This window comes from Bos javanicus, chromosome 4 (genome assembly GCF_032452875.1).
Source record: "Bos javanicus breed banteng chromosome 4, ARS-OSU_banteng_1.0, whole genome shotgun sequence".
In the NCBI taxonomy this organism is placed as follows: domain Eukaryota; kingdom Metazoa; phylum Chordata; class Mammalia; order Artiodactyla; family Bovidae; genus Bos; species Bos javanicus.
In genome coordinates this window covers 52,278,847-52,294,095 of record NC_083871.1, presented here as the reverse complement: position 1 = coordinate 52,294,095, position 15,249 = coordinate 52,278,847, and the positions used below count along the sequence as shown (strand labels likewise).

Here is a 15,249-nt window from a genome sequence, read left to right as displayed (position 1 = left end):
GACAGTTTTGTTAGTGACATTTATGCTAGTTCCAAAAAGGCTGAGCAAACAATGGCTAGACCAGGAATAGGGAGGGAAGAAGAAGTCTCCAGAACTGAAGTCACAGATGGCCCCAAGCTGCTTTTTGGCTTCTGTGAACAGACCTCTTTAGACATTATGGAGTAGTTTTACTCTGGATCAAAAAAACTTCATAAACATGGGATCAGATTCTTAGAGAAATGAGCTTTAGGATAGTAAAGAAATATTTTGCATTCAGTCAAAAGAGAATACTCTCTAGCTCTGAATTTTTGCAAATAAGGTGAATTTACTTTACAAAATACCATTGCCTTTATAGTCCAGGGAGTCTGTACTTATTACAACCACTAACAGATATATCTTAAAGAGAGGCCAAAAACACAGGAAATGGCCTCTCTACGTGCTGGGTGCATTAAGGTGGGCTGTAGCCCTCCTTACAGGGTCCCCACTGGCTGCCTCTTTACCTCACAAACTTCACTGTGGCTGCTGAAGAAGAGTTATCCTGTTCCTGATGACCAGGCACTGCAGTGACATCTGGGTGACTTCAGATACAGTTCTTATAGTTACTAAAGCCATTATGCTGTCCATCCAAGTTTATGGGTTGAACATATGGAGAATGAGATCTCCTGTTTTCTGTGTGGGTTCAGGCCACTGTTGCTTCAATACCAGTAGGAGGGCTTCTAATATGATTGATTTCACTAAGCTTTGGAGTCTTAACAGATATAGGCTTTGGAATCTTAACAGATATAGGCTAAAATCCTAACTCCACAACTTACCATCTGAGAGATTTAGAGTGATTTATTTCTCTCAAAGCTTCTTGTATTAACCATGTATTTCTGGAGACCTGCCGACCCTGGAAGGACTGCTTTCCCCAGTTCCCACAGGAATGGCAAATTCCCAGAGGTATTAAACAGCTCACCTTCAGAGACCATGCCTTTCATCACTAAACCAACCACTCCAGAGCCCATACCCCAACCACCTCCTTTAAAGGGTGCCAACACCCTGGCCACCATCTACCTGCCCTCATCACTTCAAGACCAGGTACTAGACTTCTAGGGACAGTCCTTACACCCCAGACCCACTGAAATTATTCAAACCAGCTGATTCTAAGCTGCTTCCTCTGCCTCGCCCGTTCCTTCCCACAGAAATCACCATAAAGGCTCTTGCTTATGTTTTCCCCTTGTTTCCTCTGCCTCCTAACCAACCCTGGTGCTTCCCTGTGTGGCCTTGCATGACCTGCCATGCCTCCTCTTGGGAATTGTGAGTAACAGTCTTTTTGATGGCCTTTGTTCCCATCTGCTGGCTGTACCCTACCTGAATAATAATAAACTCCACATTTTAAAACAACTCCAGTTCCCCATCTGGAAAATGGACAGAAGTGAGTGTATAAGGATTAATCAAAATTTATAAAAAACCTCTAACATGGTATATTGCAAATAACAGATACTAAGTAAATGATGATTATCAACAGGAAACAAGTTATTATTTGAAATAGGTAATTCTTTGCTGTTGATAAGAAATTGATAAGGTAATTCTTATCAATATTTCAGAATTCTAAGACCATAGCTAGAACAGTAAATGCTTATTGTTTATGGGTTTCCAATTCTCTTTGATTACAGAACCCAACTGTAAAAGATCTTATTGGCTTTGGTCTTCAAGTAGCCAAAGGCATGGAATATCTTGCAAGCAAAAAGTTTGTCCACAGAGACTTGGCTGCAAGAAACTGTATGTAAGTATAAGAATCTCTGTGCCTGCAGTCCATAAGTGACAGGGAGGAACCTGTTTCCCACTCTTCAAGGCTAGTGAGGATGTTTTCTCTTCTCACGTAAAAGTCCTCTATTTTCGTCACAGTTCTAAATCGATGTGTAAGCACTGGGTATGTAGGTGGAGCTTTCAGGCTTTATCAAACAGAATTTAAAAGGAATTCTCCCGAGGGGGGTCTTAAACAGCTGTTGTGGCCCTAGCTTTTCTTTTTCCTTCCCGCCCATAGCCCCCAGTGTTGTGGTTTCACACTGCATTAGTGTTTGGAAGGGACAATTCGATCTGCAGCATTTTACAGTGAAACGGAGAGGGGCTGGTAACACAAATACCAACATATTGTAACTTCCCAAGAGTGGATTTGAAGTCAGCCTGCAGAAACCCTACCAAAAATGGTATTTGAGAATGAATATACAAAGAGGTTTATTTGTGTCTGGCTGCCTGGGCTGTATAATACAACAGTCAACAGTCGGTAATTGATTCAGTGCTTTCCCTTCCATAGCACTGATTCATGACTTATGGTATGTGTGAAAGAAAGAACTGTGCTATTAATTTCCTACCTTGGTTTTGGTCAGTGTGACAACAAAGCCATCTTAAACAAAGGATACATAGCCTCAGATAGAAGAATTGATTTTCCTGGAACCCTGCTGTTTTCCTAGATGCTTTACTGTGTATCCGTTTTCTCTATTACCTCACTGGTAAAAAGAGTTGTAGGTACTAGCCTAGCCCTTTGAGAAGGAAAAAATGAAATAACAGTCCCCTGTCATATCTCCCCCATAAAACTAAGTATTGCTAATAAGTTGACAAGTGGTAATTACTGATTGCTTTGGGTAGTCAGTTGGCATACTCGATTTAGCAACCAAAGAAAGCTGGGAGGGTGGCTAATTTTACTACTTCTCCAGATCTACATTAAAGCAAAAAAGATTTTCTTATGCCACATCATTCACAATCTCTTCCCTTGGCCTGTTGAATTTGAAATGTAAATGTCAAGCATTTTTATTCAAGGATTCCATTGTGATTTAGCGCTAGTCAGTACAGGCCAGATGAAGCCCTTCCTGCAGAAATTATGGATTTCAAATACTGAAGCTGCTTATTCTAATCAATAGAGATTCAGAATCACTGTAAATTATTCTCTTTTAGCCACTGGTAATAATTTTTGTTTTTTCTGTAGGCTGGATGAAAAATTCACCGTCAAGGTTGCTGATTTTGGTCTTGCCAGAGACGTGTATGATAAGGAATACTATAGCGTACACAACAAAACAGGTGCAAAACTGCCAGTGAAATGGATGGCTTTAGAAAGCCTGCAGACTCAGAAATTTACCACCAAGTCAGATGTGGTAATGTATTCATCACCTCAACCTCCTCTTTACTTTCATAGCCAACTTTTATATTAATTTTATGGGAACTTAATTTTTTTTAAAAAGAAATCTTCAACACCATAATTTCAGCTTTTTTAATAAGTAAAAATGGGCTTGATTGTCTAACAGGTACCCATACTATGGCCTCATAAATTCATTCATTTATTCAAAAAATGTTTGAATAAATGTCCAACAGAACAGCATGTTAGGTCCTTGGGAACCAGGTGTAAGCCCTGCCCTCCAAGAGCTTTGTTCAGCAGGAGAGGGAAGCCATTTCATCACTAACTCACACAAAGTAGACTGGGATTAATCTAGTCACTCGTAGCTCAAGGGCAGAAAAATTCTACCTAGAGAAACCTGGAAGCTGTCTCTGAGGCACATCTAGCAGTGAAGACATTATTCCTTTGCCTAGCCCTCCTTTATCTGCAAAGGTCATCCTCCTCTCACAGAACAAGCATCTGAGGGCGTGCAGCAGAGCTCTGAGGGTGGGGGAGACACTCACCTGGGCAGCTGAATCTACCGTACTGCCCTTTCACCTGGTGGAGAAGGTGAGTCTTGAAATGGGCTTTAAAGTAAGGATGATGGAATGGACGGTAAAATAAAAAATGCCAATCCAGGTGAGATAAAAGGGCAGGAAAGTATACACTTCTTTAAAGTTCTAAGCAAACAATAAGCATTGGTGATTTGGCAAAAATAGAAGGCACAGAGGGAAGTTATAAGAATAAATTGAGAAAAATATTTTCATAGTAGATCATAGAGATCCTTGGAAAGCAAACTAGGGAGTCTGGAATTTATTCTCTGGCCATGTGGAAACATTAAAATGTAATCAGATTACACTATAGCCTTTCTTCATTCTGCAAAATGTTTCGAGAGGAGTAGACACAGGAAGACAAAGTGAGAGGTAGAATATGAAATAACATAGGTACTGTCAAAACAGAAAAGATGGAAGAGAAGGCATCTCAGAGGTGGAAACATCAGTATTTAGCAAGAAATTGATAAAAGGCATAGCTGAGCGAAGTTATATACTGGTGTAATTACAATTATGTGAGATAGAGGCACAAAAGCCAGTTTAAGAGGAAAAATAGCAATTGTGCCTTGCACATGCTGAGTTTGACCTGGGAGTAGGAAATACAGACAGAGGTGTCTTTCATGCAACTGGAAGTGTGGATCTGCAGCTTGTACAAACACTTTGGTTGTCTTAATCAACACCATACACTGGGTGGCTTACACAGCAGATGTTTACTTTTCACAGTTCTGGTGGCTGGAAGTGGGAAATGGGGATTCCAGTGTGGTCAAATTCTGGCGAGGCAAGCACATGGTCACCTTCTCACTATGCCTTATGCTGGGGAGAGAGCAAGAGTAAGCTCTGTGGGTCTCTTCTTGTAAGGGCACTAATCCCATCCTCATGACCTCATATAAACCTAATTTTCTCCCAAAGCCTCCCCATCTAAATGCCATCACACTGGGAGTTAGAGTTTCAACATACGAATTTTGAAAAGGATGGTGCACAATTCAGTCCATAGCAGAGTTCATGGCTGGAAATAGGCTTTTGAGACTCCAATACAGTTATTCAAAGGAACCTACATACATGCCATGAAGGAGAAAAGCAGAGAGATGGGAGACCCAGAGGAAGAGAAAGTGTCAAGAAGAAATGGGGTATGGTCAGCAGAGGCTCCTGCTACTCAGAGCACAAGAAGGGTCTTGGAACCTGAATGATTTGGTCTAGAGTGTGTGGAGGAGCCTGGGTGTTGAATGGAATGTTCTATTTGCCTTTCATAAATCAAGAGGACTATGATATGTGGAGGTAGGAAAACAGCAATGCCTCAGTCCTTGACGATAACAAGAAAAGCATTAACTGGTGACATCAGCAAACAAGGTGGGAAGGAAATAGCATTAATGGAGGACATAGATTGCAAAAGAGAAAGGATTGGCAGCTATTAAGATGTAACATGGGATGGGGATCTGTGTGTGGCTTTGGGAGGTGAGAAGTTGTCTACCCTCCTCCCTGAGAGTCAGCAAGAGAGAGAGGTGTGGCCTCTATTGGTAAGAGTTTTGAAGACATTGTGGTCTTTAAGTGAAAGTAGAGTTTCGGTTCCTGAGGAAGTGGAAGAGTCATTAGAGAATAAGCTGAGGGTGACTGAGAGCCTGTTTTCAGTGAACACATGTATCACAGGACATAGTGGAGGAATGGGACTTCAGGGTGGTTAAGATTGGTAAGTGGATGTGATAGTCCATGCTAGAGCTTATTGCCTGGATTTTGATCCTGAAAGATTGTGAAAAAGAGGAAATAAAAAGGTGCTAGAGAGGTAGGCTGGGAAAACATTAGTGATGGTGACAGGTAAAGGCATCAGGTAAGGAGACTTAATCCATCCTGAAAGCATACACATTTCATCTAGACTTGACTACCGCTAGGAAGGAGATGGAGAAGGCAATGGCACCCCACTCCAGTACTGTTGCCCGGAAAATCCCATGGATGGAGGAGCCTGGTAGGCTGCAGTCCATGGGGTCGCTAAGAGTCAGACATGACTGAGCGACTTAACTTTCACTTTCCACTTTCATGCATTGGAGAAGGAAATGGCAACCTACCCCAGTGTTCTTGCCTGGAGAGTCCCATGGACGGAGAAGCCTGGTAGGCTGCAGTCCATGGGGTCGCACAAAGTCGGACACGACTGAAGCGACTACGTAGTAGGAGGAGGAGGAGGAAGGAGAACCAACTCTTAGAACTCAATAAGAAGGCAAAATAACCCATTTTTTAAAAATAGGCAGAAGATTTGAATAAACATTTTACCAAGGAGATGTATGAATACCTAGCTAATAAGCACATGAAAACATATGCCCACACAGAGACTTGCTCATGAATGCTCACAGCAGTGTTATTCATAATAGTCAATTATGAATAGTCAAAACCAGGAGCAATTTTGATGTCCATCAACTGGGAAATGGGCATATAAAGTGTGGTATATCTATACAACAGAATAATGGTATTCAGTAATGAGAAAGAACCACTGATGCATGCTGCAATGTGGATAAACCTCAAAAACATTATGTCAGGTGAAAGAAGGCAGACTCAAAATTATTACACATTGAGTAATTCCATTTATGTGAAATTTCTAGAAAAGGGCAAAAAGCTGAGACAGAAAACAGATCAGTGGTTGCCTGGGGCTGAGAGTGGGAGCAAAGATTGACTACCAACAGGCATGAGGGAAGTTTCTGGGATGTTAGAATTGATCTAAAACTGAATAGTGATGATAGCTGCACTACTATATAAATTTACTAAACATCATTGACTATACACGTACAGTTGGCAAATTTTATGACATATAAATCATATCTCAGCAAAGTTATTAATACAAGTGTGATGAAATTTTGGATGCTCAAGGCAAGAGTTGGGATTCTGAGCTTTTTGATAGTCCTGTACCACTCACCACTATCTCCACAAAAATACACATGCACAGCAAGAGTTTAGCACTTCTTGTAAAGCAACTGTCACTCAGATACTTATGAAATTTACACAGGCTTCTATAGATTCAAAGTGCTATGTCTTTCTCCCTCTCATTGAAAGACTCTATACTGTACTATATAAAGGGTGAACCTGAGTAGTCCATACCATGCTGCTTTGACAAATTGTTATTGATTGGATGGTTATTGATGGTTATTGATGGATTTATAAATTTGCATAAAGTTTTCATTTCTAGGACAGCACAATCTTTTGAATGTTGACATGGAACATATCCAAGCACCTGTAATAACCTGTATTATGTTGAGACCTACAGACAAAAACTTGCCTGTTTGTAGGAAGGTGTACTTTCTCACAAATGCCCAGATGCAGTTCAGCTAAAATCTAAATACTCTTGAAAGCCTTCCCAACAACTGAAGTATCTTCTATACATGTAATTACTCATATCCAGTGTTGCATAGTGTTTGTGCTTAGTACAAGTGCTTTCACTGAAGTCAGTACTGACTTCTTTGTTCAACCAACTGGCTTTCTCATCCTGCTTCATCATTCTGCTGCATTTAATATCATCAGCTGTCCTGCTCTTGAAATTTCCTTCTCCTTTGTTTTCAGGGCCACTGTACCATCCTGTTTTCCTCCTGCTTTTAGACTGTGTTTTCTTTACCTTGACAGCTTCTCTTTCTTCTCTCACAGCCTACATACAACTGTCCCCCAGGATTTTGGTCTTAAGGTGTCAGTCTCTCTCAACAGTTTCAACCATTTCCATCAACAGTCACCTTTGCATCTTACGAGATGTTTTCATCAGCAACACAAATTTACTGTGTTCAAAGTCAAGTTCTTTTCTGCCAACTGTTGATGCCTCACTTCTTTATTTCTATTAATGGTATCACCATTGTGCAATATACCAACTCTTCATCCTTTCTATTGTGCAGTTCCGTAGGTTTTAAAGATTGCATCAGTTGTATGACCCAAATCACCACAACCAGGATGTGAAACAGTTCCATCATCCCAGAAAATTTCCTTACACCTCTTGATGGTGTAACATACCCTAACCTTAAAACCTGGAAACCATGGGTTCATTTTCTCTCTGTAGTTTTACCTTTTCTAGAATGTTCTATAAATGGAATCATACAGTAGATAGCCCTTGAGTCTGTCTCCTTCACATAGCATAATGCATTTGAGAGGATCAGTAGTATCAATGTTTCCACAGTTATTCTTTTTTTATTATGATAAAAAACATAAAGTTGACCATCTTAACCATTTTAAGTGTATTGTACAGTGTGCACAGTGCTATGCAACTGATTTCTAGAACTTGCAAAGCTGAAACTCTATATCCACTGAACAACTCCCCATTTCTCCCTCCCCCAGCATCTCTGGCAACTGCCATTCTACTTTCTAAGAGTTTGACTATTTTAGATACTTCATTATAAGTGAAATCATAGTATTTCTCTTTTTGTAACTGGTTTATTTCACATAAGTAGGTTTGCTGGATCATATGTATTCTATTTTCTAGTGTTTTTTAAATTGGGTTATTTTTTATTTTTAAGAGTTCATTATGTGTTCTGGTTATAGGTACATGTTATCAGATATGTGTTCTTACAAATAATACTTTTTAGTCTGTGGCTTGCCTTTTTAATTGTATCTTTCAAAGAGCAGAAGTTTTCAGTTTTATTGAAAAGATTATCAACCTACCAGTTGCTAAATTTTATCAATTAATCCATTTTTAAATCAGTTATGCTTTTTTATAAAGGTATTATATCAGTTTACTTTTCTATTTTTTTATTGAAGGATAATTGCTTTTTTGAATGCTCAAATTTGGCTATATCTATTCCTTGATTGCTGCAGCAATGTGCCTATCACTTTTTATAGCTTATAATAGTCTCTTACCTCTAATAACTGCTTTCAGCTTCGTCTTTGGTAAAACTAGGCAGAGATTCTTCAGATGAGCTCACTGCTGGTGCTCAGATATTCAGAAAGCCTTGATCATTCACACAATAAGCATGAATGACTGTGCTCTCCTGTCTTGAAGCTAAAACTGACTTGCTTCCAATCATTTTTAATGCACAGGCATCGTACACCTCCCCCACCCCTTTGTCTCTCTCTGTCCTTCTCTATCCCTCCCTCACATGCCCCACTCCCACTTTCTGTTCTTGGTCAGTATCATTCTCTTCCTTCACTTCCGCACCCCCTACCATCCAGTCAGTCCAAGCTGTTAAGGGGAATTTGGAATGCACACTGTTCATGAAACTGCCTCCCTCTCACCTCTTCTGTCCCATGATTTCTCCAATCCTCCGCTGATATCAGTTGCCTAAATCATACAATTCCTTGGGTTTCCCTGGTGGCTCAGCTGGGTAAAGAATCCACCTGCAATGTGGGAGAACTGGGTTCAATCCTTGGGTTGGGAAGATCCCCTAGAGAAGGGAAAGGCTACCCACTCCAGTATTCTGGCCTGGAGAATTCCATGGACTGTATAGTGCATAGGGTCCCAAAGAGTTGAATACGACTGAACGACTTTCACTATAATTCCTTATAGGACTAAATTTATCCAACTCTTCCCCCTTGTTTTTGCAAATTTGCCTCCAGACCTCCTATAACCTAGGCTGTCAGTTAGGGAGACCTGATCACACACTCAGAGAAGGCAATGGCACCCCACTCCAGTACTTTTGCCTGGAGAATCCCATGGACGGAGGAGCCTGGTGGGCTGCAGTCCATGGGGTCGATCACATACTAGTAATCAGCCTCTCAGAACCTCGGTTCCTCATTCTTGAAACATCTACAAAACTGAATACATTACAGACTTGTTATAAGGATTAAATAAGACAATCTTTTTTTAAAGGGCATGATGCCCACCCATGCCAAGCTCATTTGATGACACGTGCTCTCTCCCACCGCTTTAATTCGGGAAAGCAAATTAGAGAGTTCGCTCTCCCGGCAGAGTTCAGTCTCTCCCGGGAGAGAGAGAGTTCAGTCTCATAAGGTTCCATGTTGCCAGTATTCAGTAGCAGCCCTCACCTGCCCCATTCAAAAGTGTCCTAACTGGTCTCCATATTGTGGATGAGCTTCCCCTGTTTGTTTAAAGCAGTGTTTACAGATGCAATCTCCTGGAGCTCAACCCCAGTCACGTCCCATTGATTTCAGTTTAACCCATGATTAACATTCAAAAACACAGTCCCCTTTCAACCTTATTCAAAAACACGGTCCCCTTTCAACCTTATCTGTCCTTCATCCCTTCATCTGCTCCACACGTCAAGCAGAGTGACCTGTTGTCCTTACAGTTCAAAAAAACACGTTTGAGTGTCTTACCCTTTACCCCTGGGCCCACTGCCTTCATCCAGAATACTCTTTCTGCCCTCACAATACATGTATCTACAGAACAAACTCTCGCAGTTTCTCAGGACCCACTATACTGTCACTTTCTTCCTGAAGCCTCTCTTAGTTACCCCATTATCCCTTAGCCTTTTCACAACATCTGTACCTCTTTTCTATAATAGCTCTGTATTGTAGTTATTAGATCTTATTGTTCTACGTGACAGTTAATTACATAACTAATTGCATAATTCTCTCAACCCTGTTAAATCAGCCTCAGGGCCTGTCCAGTAACTTGGACAGTAACCTACCTGTGCATCATCAAAGGTCAGTGTGTGCTAAGTCACGTTCATCGTGTCCACCTCTTTGTGACCATATGGACTGTATCCCGCCAGGCTCCTCTGTCCATGGGATTCTCCAGGCAAGAATACTCGAGTGGGTTGCCATTTCCTTCTCCAGGGGATCTTCCCAACTCAGGGATTGAACCTGCATCTGTCTCCTGCATCGGCAGGCCAGTTCTTTACCTCTAGCACCACGCCACATGGGAAGCCCTCAAGGGTCAATAGATACTTGTTAAACTGATTTAAATTCTAATGCAAATTCTGGGACTTAACACAGTGGTGTCATCAGAAGTGGCTCAGAAGATTTTGAGGCTTTGAAAACTTTGAAAGGCTCCTGCTGCTGCTGCTGCTGCTAAGTCACTTCAGTCGTGTCCAACTCTGTGTGACCCCACAGACGACAGCCCACCAGGCTCCCCGTCCCTGGGATTCTCCAGGCAAGAACACTGGAGTGGATTACCATTTCCTTCTCCAATGCATGAAAGTGAAAAGTGAAAGTGAAGTCGCTCAGTCATGTCTGACCCTCAGCGACCCCATGGACTACAGCCTTCCAGGCTCCTCCATCCATGGGATTTTCCAGGCAAGAGTACTGGAGTGGGGTGCCATTGCCTTTTCCATGAAAGACTCCAGAAGACAGCAAATTTATCTAGTACTCTGCCCCGCCTCCCCCCACCCACCCACCCAAGGAGTTTGTTTTCTCTATTTGGATCAAGGAAGTCAGTGGCCTTAAAGCATTCTTAAACTTGGACGAAAGGAAAAAGTCATTCATGGAGATTTGTATCAGCAACTACAATGTCTACCTGCTTGCTTCCTTTCAGAAACACATGCTTTAGTCTCCTTGCTGAGTTATGAGCTACACTTGCATCTCAGTTTTATGTTTTCCGCTCTTCATGTCTGGGCTATATTCTCCTTGCCCTCCAAGCTTCTTTTTCCTCAGGGCCTCATTTCTGCCCCTATATGCTGCTGTGTGCAAGTGTCTTGGAAGTGTGGTGAGAGAACTGGTTTCCTGGGTCCTCTGCCCGGGGGGTGACCCACACATATTGATTTACTCTCATTGTGTCATTCTCACCTTGGCACATGTCCAGGGTGAGATAACATGCATGACCTGATCTATTCCAAGGAGAGTGCTCCAAATCAAGAAACTGCATATTTAGTGAAGTTTGGTAGACCAAGCAAAACCCAAGAGTCGTGAACTCTGAAATGTTTATCCCTGTGTGAATTCAGATTTATTGAGGAATTTTTAGCAGATCAGTCAACCTCTCTGTGTCCTTGTGATCATCCTATAAAGTACTGTTACAGCTGTTTTATATTAATTTCCTCCTATAACATTTTCAAAATATAGTTATTTTATTGAAATTCATTTTCATTCAAGAGCCTTGATGCTGAGCAGTCTTATTACTTCTGATTTTTAATATAGATTTTTATTTTTACTGACTTAGACCTTTTAACATTAACTTTTAGATATGGTTACATTTCTTAAGGAGTATTTCCATTCATTTGGAAATTCCACAGATTTAAATTTTGGAAGCCTTGTCTTCTTTTTTTTTTTTTTTACTAATAGTCTAAAATTGTAATGAAGCCATTGAATAAAGAAGGATAGAAACATGTTAATGCTGTGACTCCATAAGAAAGAACTTGGAAAACGCACTGTGCTAACTACTGATGAAATTGTAATCATCATGTGGATTTCAGGCATCCTTTTTGAAAACTTTACATTTACTTGTAATCTAAATTTTAATTCTGGCTTAAACAAGTCATAAACTTATGTTACTAATTGTCTTCAAGGAAAACTTTGCCTAAAACAGCAATAGTGTTGAATACTAAACCAAGTTTTGTAATGAAGACCTACTGATCACCTTTCATATTTGTGCGGCCATTCTTCCCTTACCTGGATTCTCCCTTCCCTTGTTTGACCAGTGGTCCTTTGGCGTGCTTCTCTGGGAACTGATGACAAGAGGAGCACCACCTTATCCTGACGTCAACACCTTTGACATAACAGTTTACTTGTTGCAAGGAAGAAGGCTCCTACAACCTGAATACTGCCCAGATCCCTTGTAAGTAAGAATTCCAGCAGTGTCTTCTGTAGCTCATATGTTCTTTACTTTTGCAGAAGTGCTTGCCTTCAGAGTCCTCACAGCATTGCATCCTTTCTGAAACAGGTATGAAGTGATGCTGAAATGCTGGCACCCTAAAGCTGAACTGCGCCCATCCTTTTCTGAACTGGTCTCCAGGATATCCGTGATATTCTCTACTTTCATTGGGGAGCACTATGTCCATGTGAATGCTACTTACGTGAACGTCAAATGTGTCGCTCCATATCCTTCTCTGTTGTCATCACAAGATAATGTCAGTGGCGAGGATGATGATGACACATGATGGATGGAGGCACCTGTGCCACTGAGTCCCCGTCTGAGAAACATCACTGAACTGCCTGAACAACAGTCTACCCTTTGTCCAACATTCTTTTCACTGCCTGGCCACTGAAAGGCCACCGGGTACTTTTTGCTTTTGCCAAGATTGCACTATTATAGGACCTTATATTGTTATTAAAATGACTGGATTCTACAGAATTTCTCATCTGACAAAGCATCAGAGCAAGCAGCTTGGTCTCGCAGACCAGTGACCAACAGCAATTCTGCAGCTGTGATAATGCTTCTGTCACATTCAGGCCAAAACCCAAATGCTGGGTTGAAATTTTTTAAAATCAAGATCCCACTTGATTTCATATGGGAAAGTGAAGCAATGCATTTTGAAGACTTCTTAATGACAGAAAATTGAAAAGAAATGGTAATGTCCCAACAGGGCATGGCAGCCCTGGAACCAAACCACTCATTTAGAATTAAAATGTTTCAAAGAACTTATGTGTTGTATGAAAAACACATTTTTTTTATCACCGATGTTGTCATTTGCCCATTAGGTAAACATTCCCTTTTAAATTTTTGTCTACACATTCCTTTTATTGGAGAACTATCCATAGACAATACAGTCAACATTTCAAAACAGCAGGACATGAAATATGTTTATAACTTTATAGGAATATTTACATATTGTACATAAACAACATTTACGTTTTCATAAAATAGCTTAGTCGCAGTGAAATATTTGTCATTTAAAAATCAACTGTTTAAGAATGATACTTTGCTAATCTGGTTGTGGACACTTAGAAGTTTTATCTTTTTTTAATGACAACTCTGAAAATAAAACAAGTAATTTGTGATGACAGTTGTTTTTAAAGGTAACTCAGCATGTTTTTGAAGCAGAATACCTCTGACTAAAAGCATTATTGGTTCCAACCATGGCTTATATGTAGAGCCTTGGAAAGAATCAATGGACTGGAAACGTCAGCCTCTTTGTCAGGTGGCAGCTTTCCACCCCACAGACAATTGAAACAACCAAATCAGGGGGAATCCAGTTTTGTATTAGAACATTATGTGTTATTAAGCAAAACATATTTTAGAGAAAAAATATGTTGATTGAAAGTTCTGACCATTTCGCCTGGATGAACAGTTACTCTGGTCAGGACTTTTGTGATGTTTTGTTCTGTGGGATTTTGTGCTTACTACTGTATAATGCATGTGGCACAGGATACTCAAACTGGTTTTGTTGATGTAAACATTTAAAGTATTATATTTTTATAAAAAGGTTTATTTTTAATGATGTGAGAAAACTTTTGTTAGGCCACAAAAATACTGCACTGTGAACATTTCAGAAAAGGTATGTCGAACTTGGATTAATAACAGCATGATTTTAAATGGCTGTGAATAAGTGATAAGGAAATGTACTGACTGCCAGAACTCCCCACCCTCATTACATCACCAGGACTTGAAGCCAAGGGTTAACACAGCAAGCTATAAAGAGGGTGTGTTTATAGTAGAGTTGAGCTAAAACCCAATAGTAGAGTTAAGCTCTTTTTGTGAGACAGTGATTACAACTGAAAGTTCTTTGACAGTGGTGGAACTTACCAGAAGACCCAAGGAATTGTACTGCAGAGATATTCCAATTCAAATATTATTATTTCAGAAGTGTATAGAGTGATACTAATTACAGAATATTGTAAATAATGGATGAGGAAGAAAAAAATCTGCTCTGCAGGAAGAAACGGTTTCTACTAATGTCAGGAGAATGAACACATCAAGAATAGAGCTTATGGAAACAACTCATCAACAAGACTGCACACCTGTATATATGCTTGCAAAAGCTACAATGTGAATTTCATGTTTGCTATTTATAAACGTGTCCTTTGGTTAATATGTCTAGACAGACTGTGGGAGTTAAGTGATTCTTCTAAGAATTAGATACTTGTCACTGCCTATACCTGCAGTTGAGCTGAATGGTACTTTGTATGTTAATAGTTGTTGTTCGGATAAATCATACAATTAAAGTGATGTATCGTCTTGTATACTGAAAGTTGGTTATTGTTAGTCATGCTTGATTACCTGCCCGTTTACATAAGGACAGGGGAAGCCTAAGATTGATTTTACCTGGCTACATCAAGTCATCCATTAGAAGAGTGTTGTTAGTCAAGTTAATGCTGCTGCTGCTGCTGCTGCTAAGTTGCTTCAGTCATGTCTGACTCTGTGCGACCCCACAGACGGCAGCCCACCAGGCTCTCCCGTCCCTGGGATTCTCCAGGCAAGAACACTGGAGTGGGTTGCCATTTCCTTCTCCAATGCATGAAAGTGGAAAATGAAAAGTGAAAGTGAAGTTGCTCAGTCGTGTCTGACTTAGCAACCCCATGGACTGCAGCCTACCAGGCTCCTACTGGAGTGGGTTGCCATTGCCTTCTCCACAAGTTAATGCATCCTTACCTAAAAGAATTTGCATCCCTGAGTTTCAGGAAGTCTCTGCCTTTCTAAACCATGTTTCCCCTGACCTGCTGCATTTCCTAGCATTTCCCTAACAGTCTTTCAGCTGCCAGAGCACCTGGCCCCTACTTCAGCTCGATGCTCTTCTCCAGTAAGGTGCATCCTTGTACCAGAAGATAACGACAATGGAACTGCAACCTGCAGTTGGCACAGAG

General features: G+C 40.7%; 1 protein-coding gene across 3 annotated transcripts in view; it reads left to right on the top strand.

Moving 5' to 3' along the window:
• MET (MET proto-oncogene, receptor tyrosine kinase) overlaps positions 1 to 14,636 on the top strand; it is a 114,713-nt gene extending 100,077 nt beyond the window's left edge. For all 3 annotated transcript variants that reach the window (XM_061414039.1, XM_061414041.1, XM_061414040.1), the window contains 4 exons: positions 1,635 to 1,744; positions 2,945 to 3,110; positions 12,147 to 12,283; positions 12,389 to 14,636. In XM_061414039.1, coding sequence (XP_061270023.1) covers positions 1,635 to 1,744; positions 2,945 to 3,110; positions 12,147 to 12,283; positions 12,389 to 12,605 — 630 coding nt within the window. In that variant the 3' untranslated portion in view covers positions 12,606 to 14,636. The remainder of the gene's footprint in view (positions 1 to 1,634; positions 1,745 to 2,944; positions 3,111 to 12,146; positions 12,284 to 12,388) is intronic.
• The last annotated feature ends 613 nt before the right edge of the window (positions 14,637 to 15,249 follow it).